The 26447-nt window shown below is 38.1% G+C and overlaps 2 protein-coding genes and 1 pseudogene across 2 annotated transcripts; 1 reads left to right on the forward strand and 2 right to left on the reverse strand.

Moving 5' to 3' along the window:
* Window positions 1-10005: 10005 nt before the first annotated feature.
* LOC122641904 lies at window positions 10006-14963 on the reverse strand (annotated as a pseudogene).
* A 426-nt stretch (window positions 14964-15389) lies between these two features.
* Window positions 15390-17590, reverse strand: LOC122641902 (pentatricopeptide repeat-containing protein At1g11710, mitochondrial). The gene has a single exon (XM_043835229.1). It carries the CDS (start codon window positions 17401-17403, stop codon window positions 15445-15447), a length of 1959 nt encoding a protein of 652 aa, XP_043691164.1. The 5' UTR covers window positions 17404-17590; the 3' UTR covers window positions 15390-15444.
* Window positions 17591-23987: 6397 nt separating this feature from the next.
* LOC122641903 (cysteine desulfurase, mitochondrial-like) lies at window positions 23988-25760 on the forward strand. Its single transcript, XM_043835230.1, has one exon. The coding sequence runs from the start codon at window positions 24034-24036 to the stop codon at window positions 25423-25425; it is 1392 nt and encodes a 463-aa protein (XP_043691165.1). The 5' UTR covers window positions 23988-24033; the 3' UTR covers window positions 25426-25760.
* Window positions 25761-26447: the final 687 nt, after the last annotated feature.

A 26447-nucleotide genomic window follows, 5' to 3' on the forward strand; every position in this document is an offset into this window, starting at 1 on the left:
AAACAATTGTTTCAAAGGCAAAGGTCCAGAATTTGAGTGGGATGGCAGCGTGGGCAAGGATTGTAAGACCGTTGTCAATAACGTGGTGAATTTTACGCTTGGCCATCCCATTTTGTTCATGGGAATGGGGGCAAGAGAAACAGTGTACAATGCCACATTGTGTCAAATAGTTATTTAATTTTTGGTATTTACTACCTCAATCAGATTGAAATGCTTTAATGGCTTTAGAAAATTATTTTTCCACCATTGTTTTGAACTGCACAAAAATGGAGGGGACCTTAGATCTATTGGCGAAGGTATAGAGCCAATTGAATTTAGAAAAAATATCATCAAAGAGGATAAAATATTTATGATTATTAGTAGCAGAAATTGGAGTTGGACCCCAAACATCGGAAAAAAAATTAAATCCAATGGTTGTTTACTAATGCTTCCAGTAAGAGGTAAAGAGATCCTATGTGATTTGTCAATAAAGCATGAAAAACATTTATTTGATGAAGATGGGGAAGACAAGTGAGGAAAGGAGCGAGAATGAATGACATTGCTAACAATTCTATTGTGAGGATGACCCAATCTGGCATGCCAAATGTTTGTAAACACACGTTCACCAACGTTGATCTCAGCAGCTCGTACAACATTGTGCACATGAAGCCCTTTCATCTGGTATAGAACCGCTTCAAGTTCTCCTTGGTGGAGTGTCATGTGCGTCACCTTGTCCTTCACAAGAAAGTAGTAAGGATGATATTCAATATAACAGGAATTGTCTTTGGTAAAGTGATGAACAGAAAGGAGATTTTTCTTTTATTTGAGGTACATGAAGGATATTAGTGAAATGAAAATGTTGGTTAGTAGGTGTGAGAAAGGAGGTAGAATTGATATTGTTAATCTTAAGACTAAGACCATTACCTGCACGCAGATGTTCATTACCATTATATTCTGATGAGATGTGAAGGTTGGACAGATCTGGGGTGACATGGTGTGTTAGCCTCTGGAGTCTTGGCAGTAGAAGAAGATGAATGATACCAATAGAAAGTAACATGGCCGAACTTCTTGCAGATTTGACACTTGAGATTGGAGCGTCCTTTTTATTTTTTGATCTATATTCTTGGAAATGTCAAACGTTAAGGAACTTCTAGTGGCATGACCTCTTGGAGGAAAGGTTGATTGAGTGTGTTGAACATGGGCAAGATTTGCTTAGCCAATTGACTTTGCATTGGTGAGATAAATCTTATGGCTTAAAGAAGTCGATGAAGCATATGGAATGGAACCGGTTCAGACTTGGTTGTAAGAGCAGTGATGACATTGTTAAAATCTGAGTCGAGGTTGCGAAATATAATCGCATTAAGTTCTTCAATTCCAAGTGGTCTGTTGGCAGCGAACAATTGATTAGAAAGATATTTCACTTGCTGAAGATATATTAATATAGTCTTGTCACCCTTTTCAAGATTTTAGAGTTGCATGTGAAGTTGTAAGATGCTTGTGTGAGAGTGTTCCGAACGCAATTTTGAGAGCATCCTAGATAGCAGCGGCAGTAGATAAACTCACCGCATAAAGTAGAACCTCTAGAGAGAGAAAGAGAGAGAGGAGATTATCCAGCTTAGTACAAACTGGTCTTTGCACATCCAATCATTGTAATCTGTATTTGGAGCATGTCTTGGTGCCATCTATGAAGCCCATTAGGTCTTGGCTGTGTAGGAATGGTAGGAGTTGGGTTTGCCACAGTAAATAATTATTAGAGGTAAGTTTGATGCTTATATGTTAATGGAAGGAGTCGTTAAAGAAGAAGAAGCAACCATTATAGAGATGAGGTTTGAATATTTGAATAAGCAGTGGGGGAAGAAGAAAAAAAATGAAGATATTCACTAAGATCAGGAATTGGAGTTTTGCTTTGATGCCATGTCAAAATGGGAAAGAAATCTAAAATTGAATTCTCCTTAATTTTTTGGATAGGATTTCATATATATTTATAGATTGGTTTACAAATAGATTTGGCTATTTACAACCTAACAAATACCGGTTTGAGCTCAACGTACAGATAAAGTTTTGACTTAGTCTTGGATAAGATAACATTTGAAATTCAAACGCTAGTTATGAGAAGCCTTATCCTTAACATGAGACACCAAAACATTTCTTAACTTCTAGTTCATAATGAAGCATGTATAAGATCAAAACCATTTTTTACCATTATGGCCTTCTATGATGAAAATCTTATTAGCACATTTTGAATATTGTAAGGTATAATACTTTCTTATATATACATACTTCATACAAATTAAGTAATTGTGAATATTTGTCACACATCAATACTACCCCTTGGGAGGATCCGAAAGTTGACCCGAATACCCGATATATTCAAATACCTCCAACATCCGGATGCAGTATATACAACTCACAAACATGATCAAATAACAAGAAAACGAAATATTTCATAGATCAGAGTACGCTAAAGTTGATATTTACACAAAGATCTTATTTACATTTTTTCCCCCTTGTTTCCTACATTCTAGTTACATCATATGAAGAGCCAAAGACAACATGTAACCCTAGCTAATATTTACAATTGATTTTCATCTATCAAAAGAATATAAAGAAAACATAAAAAATAAACAAAAGAGAGGTTCTCGTCATTAAGCCCCGTCTTCCAGGGATATCCTAATCACCCACGTGAGAGGGATCACACCCCTTGGGGCCCAAGCCAGAATGCTCACAATCACCTTTAGCCTCCGCCTCGAAGTAATTCTCCCCGATTTCATCATATCTACCTGCAAGATCATCTAAAAGAAAGAATTCCATAGGGATGACCTCCACTGAGTCCAATGAATGAAGATAAACCACACAAGCAATCACAAATAAGTGATCCTAAATGCATGAGATTTAATTTTAACTCTAAAATTCCACTTAGCAACAATGCTTAAGTCCCTAAGCTTGTGCTATGGTAATAACTGGAAAAACATTCACAGCTTCTTCTGCACCTCACCACACCGAGTCCTTAGCCATTACCCTAGGAGTCCGCATAGGTCATGGCATCACATCACCCATTGACAGACCCCGATAATCAAAGTCTATCCTAACCTGGACAAAAGACAACTCCTTCAACATTAGGAAGCTACGATCACCCAACAGTTGTACCCCAGTTGGTAAGGATTATAGTACCAGGGTGTAACATTCCTAGTCTTATGCATACTAAATGGCATAATATGAGGTATATAGTGCTCCTGCATCCCATACTACGATACACCATACCCCTCGTTTCTAAGTCGACTACGACATCTATTCTAGTATGGCAATGATGCACATTCCAAACTGTCATACCATCACACCAATAACCATTCATAATTCCGTAATTCATATGCCATAAACAAGAATGAATTAACAGAACAGTTTCCAACACACACACACACACACACACACACACATACACACACACACACACACACACACACACACATATATATATATATATATATATATATATATGATGCATTGCATACATATGCTTGCCACTTAACAAGATAATTAAATGAACAAACATTCTCAAAAGAAATCAATGCGTATCCCCACTCATCTTGTTATGTGTGTGATTGCGTAGTTGATTTGGTTCTCGAGATGGTTGCTGATAGGTCTCAATGATCAAACATTTTTATCCTATGATTGATAGATCATACATACATGTCAAAACAGTGTATGAGTGTAGGTAGGGCCCTAAGGTAGCCTTAGAGTTGGATTAGATTAGGTTTAAATATCAAAATTGCTATGACAGCAACTCTGATCGGTGGAGATGGTCGACCAATGACACTGATCAGAGGGTTACAGTAACCAACCTTTTAAATTTTTCTGAGATTGCATTCTCTAGTTGATGGAGGCGGTCGACCAGTGGCATCAACCAGAGATTTTGCAACAAAAAATTAAAGAACGAAAATAGGGTTTTGAGAGGGGTTTTGACTTGGATTTACCCAATTGCTCTCAGGGATGGCATCTACCTTAGGAATTGAGTTTTATAACTCAAATTAGGTCTAAGAAGTGGATAATTTGATGATCTGAAATGGAGATTGGGGGAATGCATGAGGATTTGGGTTCTAACACATGGTTTCAACCATGCATGACTGGAATTAGTTTTCAATTGGTACAAACTAGCAGGTAGGACATGAAATGACTAGGTTCTAGGTTAGGGATAGAAGTAGATTAAATTATTAGGTTTGAATCCAAACATGCATGAAGAAATTGGATCCTAATAACACAATTTCAACATGCACGCAAGATCATGGATTGATAAATCTTCAATCATAAAACAGAAGTGCAACATGATTTCTAGGCTAAGGAAAAGAATTAAGGTAGGGTTTAGGTTAAAGAGTCTGGATTGTACATGCATGGGAAGAATTGGGTTCCAATTTACAAATTATTAAACCAATTTCAAATGTAGACTTGGTAGATAACCAATTCTAGCCTTTAATCTAAAATTTATCCTAATTCTAAACTTAAAGAAGGAATTCAGAATATGGGAAGATGATTAATCAAGTTCTTAACTTGAAATTAAAGTGAGAGGAATGGATTCCAATTGGTCTTTCATACAAGCTAACCAACAAAAAGGAAAAACCTGGATTTTAGTAATTAATCTAGGGAGTTCTACAGATTGAAGAAAAAAGAAAGAGAAACATGAATCTCCATATCAAACTTAGAAGCCTAGGCCTTCTCTTCCTCCTCTTCTATTCTTTCTATTTCTTTCTCCAACGATTTACACAGTAGAATAGGTTTAGTCTTTAGTTGAGTTTATAAAGTTGTGGAACTAAAGGCTTATTTCGCTAAGGGCCCATTGGCCAAAATCTAATTATTTGTTTGAATTTGCGGGACAGAGATTTTGTTAGTACAACAACTCTGGTTGGTGGAAGAGGTCGACCAGGGCCATCGACCAAAGGGTGTTTTCCTACTGAAACATAGCCTGATCACCTCCGGCTATTGACGTCATTGCACTTTAATACTCACAATATGATTCCCAGTCTTAAAGCATAAAATTGTATTTAGGATTCGTTAACCAGGAGTACTCACCATGATCCGTACATTTGATGGTAAACTTTGCAGTTGCACGGGGGAGGTATCCATCTGATTTTTGGCAAATGGAATCTCACCACAGAAGTTCCTTCTTCTCGTTCAAATACCCTGTTCATATTTTACAATGTACTAGTGGCTATGACTTCGGGTTTCCAACCTACAATTGGATTCGGGTTAGGGTTCGGGTTGGAATTTGAGCCACACTGTAACAATATTTGTTCCAAAAAAATATTGTCGCAACCCAAACTCGTAAAGGCTAAGACCAGTGATCCCATTCTTTAAACTAATGTTTCACAAACCTTCATAAAATAAAATCCATATATTCCCCATATAGACAAATCGCAACTGAAAACATTCATAAGTGGGAAACTTTCAAGTCTCATCAATTGGTCCTATACAATTGTCAAAGAAGGATGATATCTTCTACCTCCATGGTTTCTAGCAAGAACTTCATTAAAAGATGATTGGATGAGTTCTCTAGCATAACTACAAAGGGTATGTAGTATGGTTTATAATCTTGAATTGGATCGGCAGATTTTGGCCTATCAGATCAATATCAGCCGAGATCGATCCGATCCACTTGTACGAACAAGGGTAAAAAGGTTTAAAAAAAAGTTTGATTTTTTTTAAAAAAAAAGAGAGGGGCAAAAGTGTCATGTTTGGCCTGAGTTTGGGCGATCCCAATCTAGTCGATCCGATCAGATCCTAATACCGGGATTACGAACCATGGTTTGTAGGATGTTATGAAAATTTTGGCTCATGATTTCACCGAAATATTGAAACCTTTTTTTAATATTACCATTCCTTACATTATGAGACAAATCAAAAGAATCATTGTCACTTGCTCCTCTATAGTAATATACTTTGTATCTTTTAACAACTCTCTTTCCTTAGAGTACATATTAACCTTAGTGATCTTGAGACATCCGAAAAAACTTACGTAATCTTATAGGATATGTATTGAGTTGTAAGATCTCAAAAAATCAAGTATGGTTCGCTATTATACATTCATTTGTAGAGAATGCGGAATGCTAAATCAAAATTTGACTGTCAAGAACATATCATCGAATGTGTTAGGTATACGTCAAAAACTAAAAACAGGTTTATGATAACCTCTGTGGTATCACAAACACAACACCTCCAAAGACTCCCAACACTTGTGTACGTATCTCCACTCAGCTACTGGAACGCCTTTCATTATCAATAGGCTAGGGTTCAAAACCCTAGAAAAGAGAGGAAGAGAGGATTACAAATCATATAAGAATCATTTTCTCCTTCCCTTAGCCTCATTGTAAAGAGGGGTGAAACCCTAATCTGAGTGAGGCCCACAAAACAAGTGGTGGGATCTTATAAGGTGATCCAACTAGGGTTGTTGCAATCCACCTCTTAATTACCATAAGGTATTGCAACTTCAATAATCATCAAACTATTTACCAATCGCTCAACCCTAAGTGACTGGTAATATAAAATTCACATATTGGCCAGGGTGCAAGTTTGGCCCTGACGACCCGAGCCCACCCTGGCCCGCATTGAGCCTGAACAAGGCCTAGGCTGAGATACCTTGGCCCTGAAGGTAGGTCAGGGCTGGGAATTTATGGCCCTGAGTTAAGGCCGAGCCAGGCCAAGGTTAAGGCCTTGGGTTGAGCCTGGCCTTGCCTAGCTCGACTCTGTCTTCTTCTTCTTGGATTGCTTCTTCTTCCTCTTCTTTTTCTTCTTTTTTCCCCAACTTGGCCCAGCCTCTACATCTCCCATCCCCCTCCTCATGGTTAGGGCCACTCAGGATCCGCCCGGCCCGGCCCGACCCTAAGGGTGGGTCAGGATTGGATTTTTCTGGTCCTGAGTCAGGGTCGGGCCAGGCCAGGGCCCAACTAAGGGGACTCGGGGTTGAGTTGGGATTTTAAAAAGCCGACCCAATCCGACCCTATTGCAGCCCTAATATTGGCTATAGAATTTACCTCATAATCTTTCCACTTAACAATATCACCTGACAGATTAATCGACATAGAATATTAATACTATAAAAAGAAACCCTAATATGTCGAATACTTTAAATCAAGGAATCTGGTCGTAGATTGGACGAAAAAACTTTAATAACATATTTTTAAATAGAATTATTTAAATAATAAAAATAATTAAGATCAATTTGTAAAAACATTACAAAATGCTATTGAACTCAAAATTTTGTCCATTCATAGTCAACGGATTCCTACTTGATATTCTCCTTGTTTGGGAAGTAGATTTCATATTAAGAATTTCTCTCATTCACAGATGAATGTCATGAATCCAACACACCGGTAATTAGTCGGTATTAGCATTAATCTTTGGTACATTACTACGTACAATGTCCACCTATAATGATGAAGACCTTTGAGGTCTGGATACTAGAGTACCAATGATGATTGATGAGTGTCTTGTGCAAATATACAACAAACGGTCTACATGCTAGACTCCCACAATAACCAAGTTTGATACATATAACATATGAATACTCATACTTATATTTTTGTAATTTTATTCACAAAAAAATATAGCGTAACAAGTTTATAAACTAAAGGCCTAGTTCAATCTCTAGTTGCAAACAGTTTAAAGGTCCAATCTTAAGGCACAAACCATCACATATGATGAGAATTAATATTAATTAAAATATGAAATTGTGTTTGATGGACATACATATCCAACAATATTAACTCATTGCATAGCGTCCTTAGTGCCTTTTAATTCTTGATAAAGCTCCATTATTTGTTTAAATAACATTCCAACATTTATTCAATAAATAATAACCAATAAATAATATGAAACAAGGCTCTATGCCAAAAAATTAAAAATATAACCACATGAAATCAGATCCCATGCAATTATATTAAGCAATCATCATTTAATCACAATAGGTCAAAACCACCATCCAATTACAGCCAATAGTTGTTTTTCTCATATCAAAGCCATCAAATCGTATAAACCTTTCAACCAAACGTACTAGTTCAATCATATATAAAATAACCAAAAATTGGATAAAAATCCTCTGCAATTCTTAATTCTTGCAGTAGGTTGTGGTGCAAGTTTCATAGAGCGCCATGTGTCTATGGAAGATCGTGCGATTGAGATTCTTTTGGCACATTTCAAATGAAAGACCCATTTAAAGTACTGGGTTGAGGTATTACCCATCCAACGAGCAAAAAGAATTGAATCCCCATTCCTCTTCCCTTTCTCGACAATAGCTTACCCTACGATCCCTCTCTCGATAATAGTACCGGGTTTGTTAGGTTAGGTTTCCTTACTGATTTGAGTGTCAATAGTCAAAACCAAAATCAATATTCAAAGGACAGGTTTGGGTTAGGGTGATTTCCAATAATAGAAAAATAATATGGATGGATGGGTGCATAGTTCAAGAACTCACTGAGCTCTAATTTTTGTTTTTCAAAAATCGAGACGAGATTGAAGACAAAATGGATAAATACAATGTCTCAGGCGAGATTTTGAGATCTCGATGATCTCGATGGAAAACCTTGGTATACAGACACTTATTTATACCTAATATCATTTATGTAATACATTATTTAAGATATTATCCATAAGTAAACAAATACCCCCTATTTGAATCCAATAAAAATAGTTAAAAAATCAAATTCCTAAAGGATAAAAAGTCAACCCGTTGGTCGAGAACAAAAATTAGTTTTTTGGCAATAAGAGCAATTTTCAACTTTCGAATGTTTGGGTTTTTCAAAAATCTAAATATTTCATAAATCTTAATATGGTAAAACATTATTAAAAACCAAAAGGACGGTAAAATATTTATTTGTTTTGATGTCTAAAAAAATATTTTCATTCAAAACAATTTTGACAACATTTTCTCACACCAAATTAAGTCTGACAGATTCATAGCTCCTTCAATATAAATCAGATTAATATACCCAACTGTCAAACTAGACTCAAATTTGATAATCGAGTTCTGTTCTAGGGTTAATGAAGATATGCTAGGAATTTCAAAATGATCGGATGGCTAGTTTGCTTAATCTAGAAAATACCCTTGTATACGATCTTCTAGAAAGCTAGGCTCTAATACAAAAAATTTAAGAACAAACTTACTTGTAATGGCTATGATCTGAGAATAGGGTTTCCAAAACAGCAATCAATAGGAAAACTTGAATAATAACACTAGACAATCTATCCAAACTTTACACCACAAGATGTCGATAGGATCACACACCAACCCCTTCAACCTTGATCAAGCACAGGGCAAATCTTCTAGTTACAGAAAACAAACACAGCACAGCTTCAGTTGTTTAAAAACATCGTAAGGTAAGAGAGAGCCTCCACGAATTAGTTTATTATAAAGGCCAACAAGTCAAAATCAGAATCGGAGTAGGAAATCCCCCTAGCTGACTTGATTTACAAGACACAACCTCCTCACATGCGTATAAGAGGCGTGGACCCGAGCAACTAACCTAAAACTTGATAAAATTAGAATTAGAATAGCGTAAGTTGAACCAACAATTGAACCTGGTTCATTAAACTAAACCAAGACAAAACATAATAAATAAACCAAGTATGAAAGCAAATAAAACAGCAAACAAAACAGCTTCTCTATTAAGCCACGGATTGGCCCCTTCTCTTGGACTTCTTCCTTCGTGAGTATGTCTTCAGATCTGCCTCAGCTTTACATTCTAAATTGCCAATCATCCTTCAAGGACATGCCAAAACTTACCGGAAAATCGAAGTCCCAGCAAAGCTCACTAGATTAATGAAACAAAATACATCACCTAGATAATTTACCAAATACCAAGTCAGTCATTGCCTTATCCATACAATATATAAATAGAAAACAGGGGTATGGGTGTTTATCACCTGTTTTCTATTTATATATTCCCTAGATTCATTTTGTCAGAACATGCACACCTGTATTCTCACAGGCTCCCTTGAGAAAAAACCTTGCTGAATGTAGTAGCTCCATGACTAAAAATTTTCCCCTACTGGTTTTTACTTGGCCAGATTCCGGATCACATATGGAAAAATGCCCTCATGATTGAAATATTCCAATTCCACCTGCAAGTGCATGTCAAATAAGTCCAAATATCCAAATATTAATGCTTGCTATACAGTAATTTTCATATCACAACAGATGATACTAAGCTTTTTGCAAGAAATTCATACACCAAGGCGTCCAGGCACTATGAATGTGTAAATAGTTTCGATTTCCTCTGAAAGAAAGGAAACGAGCATACTTCTGTGTCAAAGCGTGGTGTGCAGGTAAACGATTTGCCAGCGTCAGTCACAACAGTTACATCTTGACCAGGCCTTATGTTGCTGATTTTGCTTGGAAGGTCAATGCTGTAGCGTTCATGACCAGTCAGGCCGAGTGTGTCTGCATCCTCACCAGCCTTGAAACAGAGAGGGATGATACCCATGCCCACCAAATTACTACGATCGATTCTCTCAAAGCTCTTGGAAATTACTGCTTTAACTCCCTGAATACACAAGGAGAATTAGGAACCCAAATATGGCAAAGGTGAATACGGAATCTATTAACAGGTAAAGCAAAGGACTATCCCTTTACAAGGAGAAAGCATGCAAACTCACCAATAACATCGGGCCCTTTGCAGCCCAATCATGAAAGCTTCCACTGCCATACTCTGCTCCAGCCAGCACAGTGGTGTCCTGCCCGGCACCCATATATCTCTGAAAATACAAATTCATTAGTAAAGTCACTCTCACGAAATCATCACCAGAGAAGCCTCTTTACAAATGTTCACATTTTCTATCTCTAACTCAAGGAATCAAAATGAAAAGAGGGGGGGGGAGGATAACAAACTACAAGTGTTTCCAAAATTATTAAATAAAAAGATCGATACTTTGTTTTAGTGAAACATAACACCCAAAGTTGTCAAGGTGTCACCTAGGCGAAGGCCTTGACAACTAGGGTCACCTTGCATCCAGGCACCCTCCATCCCTTGGATCACCTAGATGCCGTGACAACTATGATAACACAAGTCTTATTTTTTCGTGAAATATAAAACAGATGGAATGATACTGATTACGGAGGACATATTATTGCATTGAACGTCCAAAGCAGAACAAATTTCACGTATTAAACAATTATAGGAAACAAGGCAATGAATTAAGTTCATGTATATGCCTCCAGGGCATTCAAATAAATGAGGTGGGTTGACATTTCTTGAATTTTTTCTGTGGGAAAAGGTGAGGTGAAGGAGAGGGAAGAAAAAAAAGAAGAGTTGAAATATAAAGGTTTGTCATGACTTCATTAGTCACCCCTGCACTTCCACAAAAGATTAACCCAAAGATTTGATTATAAAGGTAGCACTCTTATGACTTATGACCTGAGATAATTAAGAGTGCCAGATTTGGCAACCCATAGACCTGCCTGAGATAATGGACTTACATTGCCAAATACCAGACTTGAAAGGGTAAGTTCCATAGTGGAGGAGAAGCTCCAACTAAAGGCTTCTGCATCATTGGGTGAAGTATACCACATACTATGAGCATTGACTAATTATCTGCTTTTCTTCAAACTCCCAAAATAGTGAAGGTTGGCTCAGTAGATTTTTCACACCACCAAAGCAGCTAAGTCAACATTCAGATCATACGGACAGGGGCCAACATCAACCACTATTCATGTGGTAAGTTTCAGCTAAATGGAATTTGCCATGTGGCAGAAGAGACTTTAAGAAATTGTTGAAAACTCAACAGTTTGAAAGAATTCAGGGAAAAGGTTGAATGACTGATGAACAAGGATAATAATACAATACATTGTGGGTCATAAATTGAGTTAAGACCATAAAATTTGACAGGAGGCTAATCAGAAGGGTCACCTATCTATCCCAACAGTTGGTATTGCCTGATTAGTCCCATATGGCGGTGAAATAGATCTACCCAACCAAGCTTGGCTACGTGGACAACTCCCGGGACCTTTAGCCATGATTAATATTATTAATTAACTAATTTATAAAAGGAAATTATACACAATTTAGAAGCAAGAAACTGACCATTGCTGCATCGAACACTGAGAGTTTCTCCCCTGTTGGAATGTGAACTGTCTTTGGGCCAATTTCTCCATTCAATAGCTTGTTGACAAGGCGAATATTGGCAAAGGTTCCTCTTGCCATGATTTCATCATTCCCTCGTCGGCTGCCATAAGAATTGAAGTCTCTGTGATCCACTCCATGCTCAAGGAGGTACTTCGCAGCAGGGCTGTCCTTGTGGATGCTCCCAGCTGGGGAGATGTGATCAATTGTGATGCTGTCACCAAAGTTGAGCAAACAATAAGAATCCTTTACTCCGTGTGGACCAGGTGGCTCCATCGTCATGCCCTTGAAATATTGAGGCTCATGAATGTAGGTCGAGTTAGAGTCCCATGAGTAAAGTTTGGAAGCTGGAACTGACAACTGATTCCATATTTCATTGCCGTTTGTGATGGCTTCATAAGTGCTTTTAAACATTTCAGGCAACACACTGGATTGGACAACCTGAAGCATTCCAAGTTAATCAATTAAGTGTTAGAGTTTATGTGTTATGGGTACATTAGTCTTTGTTCTTATTATAAGTGATAGAGTTGTATTTTTCTCCTTTTATTAGAGTGTTTTGTTATAAGGGGTAGTTTTGTCATTGTCTTGTTATAAGACATGACTTAGTTGTATTTTTTCCTTTCTTGTTTTATTTCTGTTTACCTCCCTAAGGAGGTTAATGTAATTCATAGAAGTTAATTATAATGAAACAAATATGTATGTTGAGCTTTACTCAACATACACGATTGTGCTTTTCTTCCAACTCCTCTTCTCTTCTTCTCTTCTTCTCTTCTCCTCTTCTCTTCCTTTCAGCTGTAAACTCTCATTCCTTGCTAAGAATCAGTTCATTCCTCATTATTAACTTTAAGATCTCACAGGAAAACTACTGATGGAAAATAGCATTTATAGATCCTAACATGCATTTGAAGATTAGCAATTCCCACCTCTGCAATTTCTTCAGTGGTTGGCCATATATCCGTCAAATAGACACTCTTACCATCCTTCCCCACTCCAATTGGTTCTTTCTCAAAATCAATGTCGACCTGAAAAGTGGATTTCATGATTACATAGAAGTTATGACCTGATACATCATCGATTTAACCACAGATATTTAGGTCAAATATGGGAGTACAAATCACGATAAGTTAATTAGTATGGAAAGGGGGATGAGGCATCCATCAATGTATATCTAAATTACCAATAGCATATCCAAAAATAAAAAACACAAAGAATCTATAAAAAAAAAGGAAACTGTTGTTTCGAATTTCATCCGTAAAGTCCATAATAAACAGAACCTATCTCTTGGCCTCTTTCCTAATGCCTCTCAGTTGACACATAACAAGACAATAATGCACCCCTCCCCACGCCAAAAAAAAATATTTTAATGTTAAAGAGCGCATGAAGAACAAACACCCATCCCCCAAACTTCCAGTGTTGCAGTTGTTTTTTGTTCATCACCAGCTTTGTGGTTGTTGAAGCATCTACATTTACTTTCAAAGCAAAAAAAATGTCATTATCAATACATTGACAACAAGAAAGCATCAAGATGGTTTGAGAGCCTTTTAAGCCTCTTGTAGTCCTCCTGTAAGTCTAATTTATACAAATTAAACAATGGATTTTGAAAACAAGATTCATTTGTAACGGTATGCAAGATATTTTTCACAAATGCAGATGATAGTCATGACTTGGTAAATTGAACAGAATTTCCAAAACGAAAATTGCTAGAAGATGTTCCATCTTGGTATCTTAGGCCTGATTTGGTATGATTTCTATTTCAATTTTGGATTTATTTCTTGAAATAATCAACAAATAGATTTTTGGTCAAAAAATTGAAATTGTTTTGGTTGTATCAATATGAAATATTTCAAGAATAAAAAAAATCCATTTGATAGTTCAAATTCTGAGAATAGATTCTCCATATTTCTTTGGGAAGGATGGTGGTGGTGGTGGCGGCGACGAGGTAGTAGCGATGGTGGTGGCAGGGTAGTGGTGACGTGGAAGTAGTGGCGGTGGTGATGGTGGTGGTGGTGGTGGTGGTGGTTGTGGAAGCAGTGGTGGTGGTGGTGATTGTGGAAGTAGTGGTAGTGGTGGTGGTTGTGGAAGTAGTGGCGGTGGCAGTGGTGGCGGTGGTGATGATGGTAGGGTAGTGGTGATGGTGGTGGTAGCGGGGTATTAGTGGTGGTGGTGGTGGTGGTGGTAGTGGTGGTGGTAACGGGGCAGTAGTGGTGGTGGTGGCGGTGGCAATGGTGGGAGTGGGGTGGTGGTGGTGAGACCATTAGGAGAAGAAGGGTGGTGTTTTATTTTTAACATGAAATTACTACTTTGCCCATGAAATTAACCATGTGCTCATTCAAGAGCAAGAGTGCTAAATCAAATGAAATAGAAATTCTGAAGTAGCTCCTCAGCTATTTCAGAATTTCTATTCCACTTGATTTCTATTTCACTGAAATATGGTGCAAAAGTCAAACCAAGCAATTTCAGAAATAGAAATCACCCCCTGAAATTGAAATAGAATTCATACCAAATCAGGCCTTATTTATAGCAGAGTAACAACACAATGTTTCAGCAGTTCAAAAGTTCGACCATCCAGTTGGCAGTTCAGAAGCTTAACCATTGTCAAGTCATGCCATGTTTTTTCAGTAAATTGTTTCTCTGAAGAGAGAAAAAAGATGGATCCTAGCACTTAGCAAGTGAGACCAATATACATACCATGCCGGCAAGTGCATAGACAACAACTAGAGGAGGTGAAGCAAGATAGTTAGCTCTGGTCAAGGGATGCACACGAGCCTCAAAGTTTCAGTTTCCTGAAAGCACAGCTGAAGCAACATTATCTGCAAAAGACAAATAGGTTTGCATTACATTAATAACAAAATTTGCAACTAGCTAGCAGGAGAAATGAGCATGCAACTTGGGAGTTGTAAGAAAGAAGGTGTCAACTATGAAGCATGACTGCAAAAGTGCAAATACAGCAGGGCTTTAATAAATTGGGAATGCCTCCTTATGCTCTGTTCTAGTTTTGCTTTAGTTTTAGAAAAGGTTAAATCCATGATATTACCATTTTCTGTAATTGCAGAAGCAATTGATTCATCCAGATCCCCAGAATTCCCAATACATGTAGTGTAGCCATAACCAACAATATAGAATCCCTGCTGATTCAAATACTTCTGAAGGCCACTACATATAGCAAATACATAGCCATGATTCAGAAATCAACAATGGTAAAATAAAAACCAGAGATTCATGTCATTTATTTCCATAAATAGTCTAAATACCTTTGGAGCAGATATTTTGTAGCAACTCCAGATCCTGGTGCAAGATTCGTTCAGAGGCTTCCAGGTTTTCCAACCAAAAGTTCTCAAATGGCGGGCATAGTGTCCTCTCAAACTTAATGTAGATCTTCCAGCGAGCTAACAATGGCTCTATATGTGTATTCATCAGGAACTAATCCAATTAGTACCATGGAATCATGCAACTCCAGCACTTGCTCTACACTAGAATTTTTACTGGACTCAGTAATAAGAGTTGTGTATGTAAAACAATCAGGAGTTAGGCCCAGACAGGCCATCCTTTTCATGAGCTCATTTCCCTGCTCAATACAACCATTCTTGCACAGGAAGTTGATCAACACATTAAAAGTGACTGCATTCACCAAAACTCCTTCCTGTCGCATCTCCCGGAACAAAGCAAAACCCTCGGCAATCTTACCATAACTACAGTACCCATTTATCAAGGTATTGTACGTTAAAACATCAAGTGGTAACTCACTCTTCCTCATCTCCTCCACCAAAAGCCCTGCTATATCCACATGGCCTTCATTGCATAGACCATTAAGAATGCAGTTGTAAGTTACCAAATTGGGTCTTTGACCCTCCTTTATCATTGCATCATACACACAAATGGCATCTTCTATTTGTCCTTCCTTGCAGTATCCATCAATCATAGTAGTATATGTGACCATGTCGGGAAGGACCCCCCGAACATACATACATGCGAGCAATTGTTTTGCTCTTTCGGTTTTTCTGCCTTTGCATAAGTAATTGATAAGAATATTGTGCAGGAAAGCATCCTCCACAAGGTTATTTTCTACAATTTGGTTATGAATACTAATGGCTTCACCTATATACCCATTACTACAAAGCCCTCGTGTGAGAATGGAGTAGGTGAACCTGTCAGGAGAAATATGCTTCTCAATCATGTCAGAGAAAAGCAAAGAAGCTTCTTCCATGTCTCCTTCTTTGCAAAGCCAATGAATAATTGAGTTGTATATGACTGAATTAAACATCAATCCATTCTCAACCATCTCATTGCACAACCTAAAAGCCTCTTCTAAACTTCCTTCAGCTGCATATGCATTGATCAGAATCGCATAGGTCCTTACATCTGGCTCAATCCCCATTTTAACCATGTCGACTCGAATTTCTTCCACCATGGCTAGTCTCCCAACTTTGCAAAAACCATTTATGATGGAATTATAAGTGACTGAATTGGGTTTGATATCCCCCCCTAACACGGCAGCCATCTTTTTCATTATCTCCAGGGCAAATTGGACATCACCTGCTATGCAAGCCCCATGTATGAGCATGTTGAAAGTTACAATATTGGGAAAAATGCCCCTCTTCAACATCCAATATATCATTGACATGGCTTCACGCAATTCGCAGGCTTCACAAAGAGCACAAACAATCAAATTACATGTAATCACATTTTCAGTGTACCCGTTAGAGACCATCTCCCTGTACATACTCCAGAATTTATCAGTCTCAACCAACTTCATGAGATGATCCAAATAGTTATTCCAAGCGTGAACAGTAACCCAGCAACCTACCGTCTGCAACTTCTTAATCACTTTGTAAGCATCTTCGGTTGCCCCAATTTGAGTACAAGCCCTAACTAGAGCATCAAAAACTGCAACACTCGAGAAACAGGTTTCATAACTACCAATCAAGGCTTCCAACAGCTCCAATGGGGATACACGTCTTTCTTGCATCAAGTATCTCATGAGACACAAAGCATCATCAAACCTTCTTGCTTTGACCAGTATATGAACTACTATACTGTAAGATTCTACACAATGCGAAAAGCTCTTTTGTTCCCTTACCCAATTGAAGAAATTCAAAGTTAACTGTGGAGAGGACTGAAACTCTAGGATCACCCGTGCTACTAACGAATTTGAGAGACTCGAAGCCATCTTCTCCAAGAATGTCCATTGTTTATGACGTAGATTAACGCAAATTGCATGGAAAAGAATATCCTCAGTTCCTGGATTACAGAATTTTTTTCCAGAGTGAAAGCTTCGGAATAAGCGATGAACTTTAATCCTTAACAAGCAGGAAGTAACAACCATAGGAAGTTTGGTTCCCAGATTTTAAAGATGAATCAGTTCATCAATCCTCTTCGCATCTGCCAATAACAATGAACCAAATCATAAATATCCAAAATAAGCAAATGTATCAATTATCAAATGCATTGTAGGTCAGTTATCCAAAGAATTAGCATAGTTTTCTTTCTCGCTTTCACTGTCCAAGGTACACACAGAGAGGACACCAGAAATTCACCACTGAGTGAAAATTCATTTACAAAAATATACAGATTATGTTAACCTACTAACAGAAGCTACAACAATCAGCAATTATTGTTTACCATTATTAAAATTGCTAAATGAACATGATACAAATCAAAGGTTAAAAAATGCCAAAATATAAGGGGCAATTACTATCACTCCCCTACACTCAACCTACATTTACTCAAAGCCCCCTACCCAAATTACCCTTGGTTCCTACTCCTCTCCTCCCCAAATCAGAAAAGAAATTTTGGGTAGGAAACTTTGAGAAAATATAGGTTTGAGTGTGGGGAAGTGATAGTAATTCCCAAGAATATAATGGTTGAATTGTATCATTCCAATTGGAATATTTTCAGATGTTCTGACAAAATGATCTTAGACCAGGTTTTTCTTTTTCTTTTCTTTTTTATTTATAGGAAAAACGAAAAACTTAACTAAAGAGAAAAGAGTGTACATCAGACATAACTTTACACATTCACTTATCTACTCTTGCTTTCTTAGCTAGCTTATCAGCTATAGTAACTATCAACCTAGAACTTTTAAGTGCCAAAACAGACTTAGTTGGTATGATTTCAATTTCAAAATTCGATTGATTTCTTGAAATAAGTCAACAAATAGATTTTTGGTCAAAAATTTTTGAAATTGTTTGGTTGCTTAAATTGAAGAAAAAAAAAATCATGAATAAGAAATCATTTGGCAACTTTAATTTTTGAAAATAGATTCCATGTTTTTCTTCCTCTATAGAACCAACAGAAAAAAAAAAAAAAAAAGGACTTGGTTTGCAGAAAGGGAGTTTGGTCCCATCAACAGAATCTTTAGATTCAACCTTCTTGAGATCAATCCAGACACCCCCAATCAGAAAAAACATATTCTAACCTCTATTTGTTCTTGATCAATTTCCAAAACAGAAGAAGATGAAGTTGTATCAGTCTTGTAAACAGTTACATGTGTATCCCAAGAAACTGATTACTGGATTTACGACTTTCGTCCAGTTACATCAAAATAAAAAAGTTGAAAATAAGAGAAGCAAAATGTATCAGACAGAACACATGAGGTTGAGAGAAGTGCTGTCCACGTTGTCTCCATCACTCATATTGCTGCTATTCCCATCACCACCTTTTCCGTATTTTTTCCATCACTTCTAGCCAAAAGTCCATAAGAGTTCTCATCTAAACTATCAAATTAACCCTAAAAAAAGGGAACGAAACCAACTTAAGACTCTAATTGATGCTTAATCAGTCATTCTTCCATCGCTTCCTCGAAACCCAGCGATGTAGAAGAGTTTGAATAATACCTCCCTCCACCACTCTTCTTGTGTAGTTTAGATTTGGAAGGCCATCTTCTTTGATGTTTTATCTAAAACTAGTTCACTCCCCCTGGTTGATGTAAAGGATACCCCAAGGAACAGGCTCATTGTTGTCTCCTGGGGTCTTCCTACTTCCATTTTGCGCCCTAGCTAGTCTCTAGCTTCAGTTTTGTTGGCCCTTGGGCTTGTATATTCCCTCTCCTTTCTTCCTAATTAAATTTTTATTCATCCAAAAAAAAAAAAAAAAACATCCATAGCAATCTACAACAACCCGTTTTCTAACAAATGAATGATACTAGAATAAATTCTTTATAAACTCTAATTTCAAGACTCTAATCCAATTCAATCAAACAAATAAAAAATCAGATTTCGGAAAAAGAAGAAGAAGAAGAAAATAAAAAATAAACCCTTCATCCATCTCTAACCCCATCAATCACTACAAAGCAGAAATTGCATACCTTTTTGACGCTCCACGCTATGTTCTATTGTCCGTGCTCGGTAGATAATAGACATAGCGGTGGCAGAGTTCGGCTGGACTGTGAAGTTAATAAACCCCTGCATTCAGCACTTGGAGATAGTATGGCCATAAGGGGGGCAGGAGGCGTGGCCAGAAACCGTCGGAATCTGGTTAAAAGAAGGGCTTGAGGTTTTTCACTCTTTCTGCTCCTCCTGGACTGAGTCGCTGAGGACAACGGTTTCTTCGTGCGACCAGCAAGGAAGAGTGAGGCGTCGGGAGGAAGAAGAAGGCTGGGGGTTTCGACGGGCGTCGGCAGTGGCGGGAGTGAGAGAGGGAGAAACCTACCGCTGCGTCGTCTTTTTCTTCCTCTCTGCGTCTTCTTGCTTTTACTGCGTCGTTGCTCTGCTCACTCTCTGCCTTGTTGAGATGGAGAGTTAGGGTGAACCGCGAAATAGATTGAAACAAATTTCTGTTTCAAAATTGAAACAGTGGCTCGTTGTTTCACCATTTCATATGAGGTTAAAAATTATACTTTTTTTTTTTTTTTTTTGGTAAAGAGAAGATTTATACTAGGAGTTTAAGAAATTGAAATTGTTTTGATTACAATCATTACATCAATCATATTTTATTTATAAAAACAAAAATTCTGAATTATTTTGCAAAAAATTATCTGAAATATCTTAAGAATAAGAAATTCATTTGGTAGTTCAATTTCGGAGAATAAATTCTTTATATTTCTTTAGAAAACAATGAAGGAGTGTCCCGGGCTGGGAAAGGGGTGTTTATGATGGTGGCACTGGCATAGCCTTTTATTTACATGTCAAAATAATCATGTGCTAAGATCAACAGTGAAATCAATTTCAATTTCAAAATTGAACCAACTCTTCATCTATTTCAGAATATTTATTCCATATGATTTTTATTTTATTTAAATAGATTATAAAAATCAAACCAACCAATTTTTTAAATAGAAATCATACCAAATCATACCTAAATACCCTAATTTCAATTTATGACCTTACGAAATATTTCTCAAAATCACACATAGAGTTTATAAACATCAGACAACAATGAGAATAATTCCCAATTGTACTTCAACCATCATTCATTTCACCACCTCCTCACAATCAACTTAGACTTCTATTTCTTCCAGCATTGCTCTTGAGAGATTTGTAATCCTTGTAACAAACTTTTGACCTCCTGTTGTGGCAAAAACAAGGAGGGGGCGACTAAATATAGTCTCACATCGTTTGGATTTTGAGAGAGCTTGTGGCTTATAAGCAGGGGTCAAATCCATGTAGACGCATTTTAAAACTGTGTGGGCCTCAGCCCAAAGCAGACAATATCACATAGACGCCAGGCTCCTCTTGGACCTTAACATTGGTGTCATCTGTGGGAACCTCGGGCCATATGCAACAAGCTCCCTCAACAGGAGGCCTCTGTTGTAGTAAAAATAAGGAGGGGGTGACTAAAGATAGTCCCAAATCGTTTGGGTATCAAGAGAACTTGTGGCTTATAAGCAAAGGCAAACCTCTTCCATATAGACAAGTTTTAAAACAATGCGGGCCTCAGCCCAAAGCGAACAATATCACATGGATGTGACGTACCCCTTGGGCCTTTAACACCTCTCATCCTATGAAACCAAAATCTATAGAAGCAACAAGAAAACTGGAATTAAAAAATAATATGGATCCCAAAGCCCCTCCTAGTATGTGGGTCATAGCTGCCATCACAAATGATTATTGGTTTACCCTCATCTGGGAGCTTCCTGTAATGAGGTCAACAGAAGAGGAAGTATCATTAGGAAACCTTGAAGTACCTACAAGCCACAGATTTATATCAGTAAATTTAGAGACTAATCGTAGAATATTAAACATATATGATGAAGATGAAGAAAAAGCAGATCTATTGCACACTATCTATATGAAATAGAGAATGATGGTAACTATAGGTACCAAATGTTTACAATCAACCTTTATTATTGGTCCTTTCACTATATTAAGATTGGGAAGCAGTTTTCTATACAGGAGTGTGGCTTACGCCAGCACTCCCATGTGTCTATCTCTCTCCTCCTTAAAACAAGAGGGCAGAGGTGTCTTTTCACATGAAGAAGAGAGAGATTGACTCATGGGAGTGCTGGCGTAGGCCACACTCTCGGACAGAGAATTTTTTTTCCATTAAGATTGTACAACATGAGGGGGTGTAATGCTTAAATGGTTGTTATGATTAAATATAGGTTTCCATTCTAAAAGTTCTATTTTGACCTTGAGGTTTCATCTTGTATTAAACATTGAGCTATATTAAGAGCAATGCATTGTTATCCTTATGTACTTGTATATTTTGGAATGATGGGAAACCTTAGGACAAGAGAAGCTGTTGTAATCTTATATGTATACCTTGGAAGAAAGGATTGAAATACTTGTTTGTGTTTTCTTCATGTTTTGAGGAGATATTCCATATTGAGATTTCTCATTTAAGAAGAAAATCCTATTTTACCCATCTTAAAAATAGTTTTGTGTATGATGTTATGTGAATGAAAACAATGGGAACTTCATATGGGATTTGGAACTATTGCTCTATGGCAAGGTCTTATGGTTACTTGTAAATTTCAAATTCTACTTGATGGGTCTTTAGCTCAAATTGATAGAGCACTTGGAACATGAGCATGTTCCATGGGGCTGGTGGTTCGAATCTATTAAGGTTATTTTTATTCAATTGCTATGACACTAATCCACTCAAGAACCCAATTTTAATGACATCTTTTAAATTTGACATTTTTTATAACTATTTTGCTTATGTTAATGGAATATTTTAATTTTATGTTAAAGTTGGTAAGAGAGAAAAAGACTTTACAAGTATTTTTTGGTATAATTTAGAAGGAAATGACATTATTGTAATTAATATTAAATTTAGAAGTAAATGACATCTGTGATTTTTTTATGTAATTTGATAGAATTAGAAGAGAAAATTGTTACTGTTCAAATGACAATCCATATGTTTCTATTTGTTTGTGATAGTAGAATCAATTTTTTATCAGGTTTACCATACAACATTTGTTCATTTGTTGGTACAGAATTACTCCAAAAATTCAGAAATAGAAAAAATCGATTCTCACCTAGAACCAATTTTTTAAAACAGAATGGATGCCATATATACCCTTCTCTATGCCATATTTTTTTTTGGAAAATTTACAAAAACACCCCCTAAAAATGGGGCGATACTCAGATCACCCCCTCATATTTGAAAATACTCAGATCACCCCCTCTACACTAACGGTGTTAGTCTGTTGTTAATTATTGTTGTAAAAAGACTATTTTAGCCTTGTACTAAAACTTTAAAATTAAATTTACAAAACTACTCTTTCCTTTATCTTCAACCTAAAATACCCCACCTTTTCCTCTCTCTACAAAGGCGGCAACCTCTCTTCTCCCTCACCAGCCAGTAGCCCCCCGCCCGTCCTCTGCTCTGCAACTTGCCCTTCCCCAACCAGCCTCTTCGGAATTCCCCTTTCATTTCTGTTTTGTCCCTTGTGGTTTTCTGAGTGTTCAAGAAACAGAATCAGTGAACACCAACATGCTGTATACAATCACTTGGCCTCTTATCTTGATTAATTTAATCGGATTTTGTTTTTTAATCATTTTTGCCTGCATTTTTTTATGTATAATAGTAAAAGAGTGACTCCAATTACTATTTATTTATGTCAATTGGTAGATCTTTCTTTTAAATTGTTATTACTATTTATTTATGTCAATTGGTAGATCTTTCTGTTAAATTGTTATTAATTAATTCACGATCCATTCTTGCTGCTATTTTTTGTTTTTTGTACATTCCTATGGCTTTCAGGTCAGGGTTTCATGTTTTGTTTCTTAATTTTTAATTGTTCAATCATGTGGAGGGCAATTAGGATCTAAAAACCCTAATTTTGTTTTAATATATAAGGTTGAAGGGAATCAGAGGAGAATATTCTCTCTTCTTCCCCAAAATCAACGGAAAAACAAAACAGAAAACGGTAAAACCCTTAGAGTTCTAGCTCAAGGGAAAGCCACAAATGATGACCAAAACACCGTGACGCCGGCCCAATAATCCTGGCAAAGTATGGTGACAAGCCGGTGACCAGCCACAGGGCATCAGACGCTGTCAATCTCCGACGATCCTTGCACCGCTCAGCCATAGGAGTAGCAGGGAATGGCAACCGTTAATTGCTACGGCTTTCAACACCTAAACTCACGGTCATGGCTTCAGAAGGTCCGTTCACGTTCCTCTTCATCTGTGGCAGCTTCCTGAAGAAAAAGATTAAATAGATCTAATAGTAGGCAGGTCATGTGAAGAAGAATATGGATATTGGGGGTTTTAGATTTTAGGGAAAAATAGTAACTCTATATTAATAAAGGGTAGTTTAGAAATTTAAATATATTTAATAGTGTAAAACTAACGAAAGGGACTAATGTGAGTATAGGGCTCTAATACAAGGGGTGATCGGAGTATTTTCAAATAAGAGGGGTGATCCGAATATCGATTCATTTTCTAGGGGTGTTTCATAAATTTCCCCTTTTTTTTTTTTTTGTTCGTAAACTCCTTTTATGTTCCTTTCTCCCTTCGTCTCCCACTGAGACGCTAATCCAATCCACAACGATTCGCAGAGTAAACAACCATGGCCACAAGGCTTCTCGCTTCGAAGCTCCGAGAAATCTATAGCAGCAGCAGGGGGTGCCCTACCCGCTTCCGAGCTCTCTCCACGGCCGCCGCAGCAGTGGCCAGGGCAGAACCATCGCCTCTTCAGCAGGAACAATACGAGGACACGGAGGGAATCAACATGAAAGGCGTCAAGATCTCCGGAAGACCGCTCTACCTGGATGTGCAAGCCACCACCCCAATCGACCCTAAGGTTTTGGACGCCATGCTCCCCTTCTACCTCTCCCGCTATGGCAATCCACACTCTCGCACCCATCTCTACGGCTGGGAGTCCGACCTCGCCGTTGAGAAGGCCAGAGCTCAGGTCGCCGCACTAATCAACGCCTCCCCCAAGGAGATCGTCTTCACCTCGGGCGCCACCGAGTCCAATAATATCTCCGTGAAGGGTATCATGCACTTCTACAAAGACAAGAAGCGCCACGTTATCACCACTCAGACCGAGCACAAATGCGTCCTTGACTCCTGCCGCCATCTCCAGCAGGAGGGCTTCGATGTCACCTACCTCCCTGTCGGCTCCGACGGCATCATCGACCTGGACCGCCTTCGCTCCGCTATCCGTCCCGATACGGGGCTCGTCTCCGTCATGACCGTCAATAACGAGATAGGCGTTATCCAACCCATGGAGGAAATCGGCCAGATTTGCAAAGAACGCAACGTTCCTTTCCATACAGATGCGGCTCAGGCTCTGGGTAAGATTCCTCTCGACGTAGAGAGGATGAATGTGAGCTTGATGTCACTGAGCGGTCACAAGATTTACGGACCCAAAGGAGTTGGAGCGCTCTATATGAGGCGAAGGCCGAGAATCAGGGTGGAGCCCCAAATGAACGGTGGCGGCCAAGAGAGAGGGATACGAAGCGGGACTGTCCCGACCCCATTGGTCGTTGGCATGGGGGCTGCTTGTGAGGTGGCCATGAAGGAGATGGAATACGACGACAAGCGTATCTCTGCCCTGCAGAGACGCCTGCTCGACGGAATCAATGCCAAGCTTGATGGTGTTGTTGTCAATGGGAGCAGCGAGAGGAGATATGCGGGGAATCTAAATCTGTCTTTCGCTTACGTTGAAGGGGAAAGCTTGCTTATGGGTTTGAAGGAGGTTGCGGTGTCTAGTGGCAGTGCCTGCACTAGCGCCAGCTTAGAGCCATCTTATGTTCTGAGGGCCTTGGGAGTGGAGGAGGACATGGCTCACACTTCCATTAGGTATGGGATTGGGAGGTTCACTACGGAGGCTGAGATTGATCGTGCAGTTGAGCTTACAGTGCGGCAGGTGGAGAAGTTAAGGGAGATGAGCCCTCTTTATGAGATGGTTAAGGAAGGGATTGACATTAAGAGTATTCAATGGGCACAGCACTGATCTGTCACCTTCAGATTCTAACAAGAGCGGGATACCGTATCAATCTTGGGAAGAGGGGGAGATATGTGACCTGTCTGATGTGTAAAATAAAATAGACAAAAGACCTGCCTGCTGGAGCTGCTTTGAGCATATGAACATGCCATATACTACTACTAAGTTTTCCATCAAGCAATACTTGTATATGCCTCTTAGAGCGCGTTGTTGTAAGTTTTGTTCTCCTGGAAATTTCTATAAGGGTATGTGTTTGTAAAATTTGACTTTCTTTGATTCATTATTTTCTATGAGCATTATATTTGCTTTTTGTGTGGCTATATTAACATGAACTGAATTGTGCCGACTCTAGGACTTGTTAGCGGTTAGTTCTGGTGAAGTTGTAAAGGTATTTTGGTAACTTGAAACAACATCACGGAATTATATTTTCTGTAAACAACCTTTGGATCAAAAGTGAAGGACTGCTTGGTAGAGTCAGTATGGAATGTGGGGAATTTTTTTTTGGGGTCAGTTGGATCTATCCTGTACCTTGGAGACCTCAATGGTTGTTTCATCTTGATTGCTAAATTGGTTGTTTGTTTTATTTTTTTCAAAACGAAATGGTACCATATACTGCAAATTTTTATTTGCCTCGAGACATGTCGTCTGTCTTGATAACCTTATTAAATTCTCTTGAAATAATTGAACAGGTGTCTTATGTCAAACTAACCTAAATTAAGCTTGAAACAAGGAATGGAATAATAAGAAGTTCTCCAGTAGAGTTTTAGTGAGTTAAGCAGGACTTTTTAGAATCAGTTCAAGTTGCCTTTTTTATGTGAGATTATGTAAGAAAAGAATTGCATAGATTTCATCCTATGTATATTACTGTAATTTTAACCATGAAATGGGTCCAGCATGAATTCAAATCTTCCTTTTATGGGTCTATGGAAACAATCCTCCCCACCCCTCCAAAGGGGAAGGGGGTTAAAAACCTCTCAAGAATGGCCAGTTTATGTATTTTCGAGTTAATTTTTAGAGAAGGTCTATGGAGT

The sequence above is a fragment of the Telopea speciosissima genome, chromosome 10, assembly GCF_018873765.1.
Source record: "Telopea speciosissima isolate NSW1024214 ecotype Mountain lineage chromosome 10, Tspe_v1, whole genome shotgun sequence".
Classification (NCBI taxonomy): domain Eukaryota; kingdom Viridiplantae; phylum Streptophyta; class Magnoliopsida; order Proteales; family Proteaceae; genus Telopea; species Telopea speciosissima.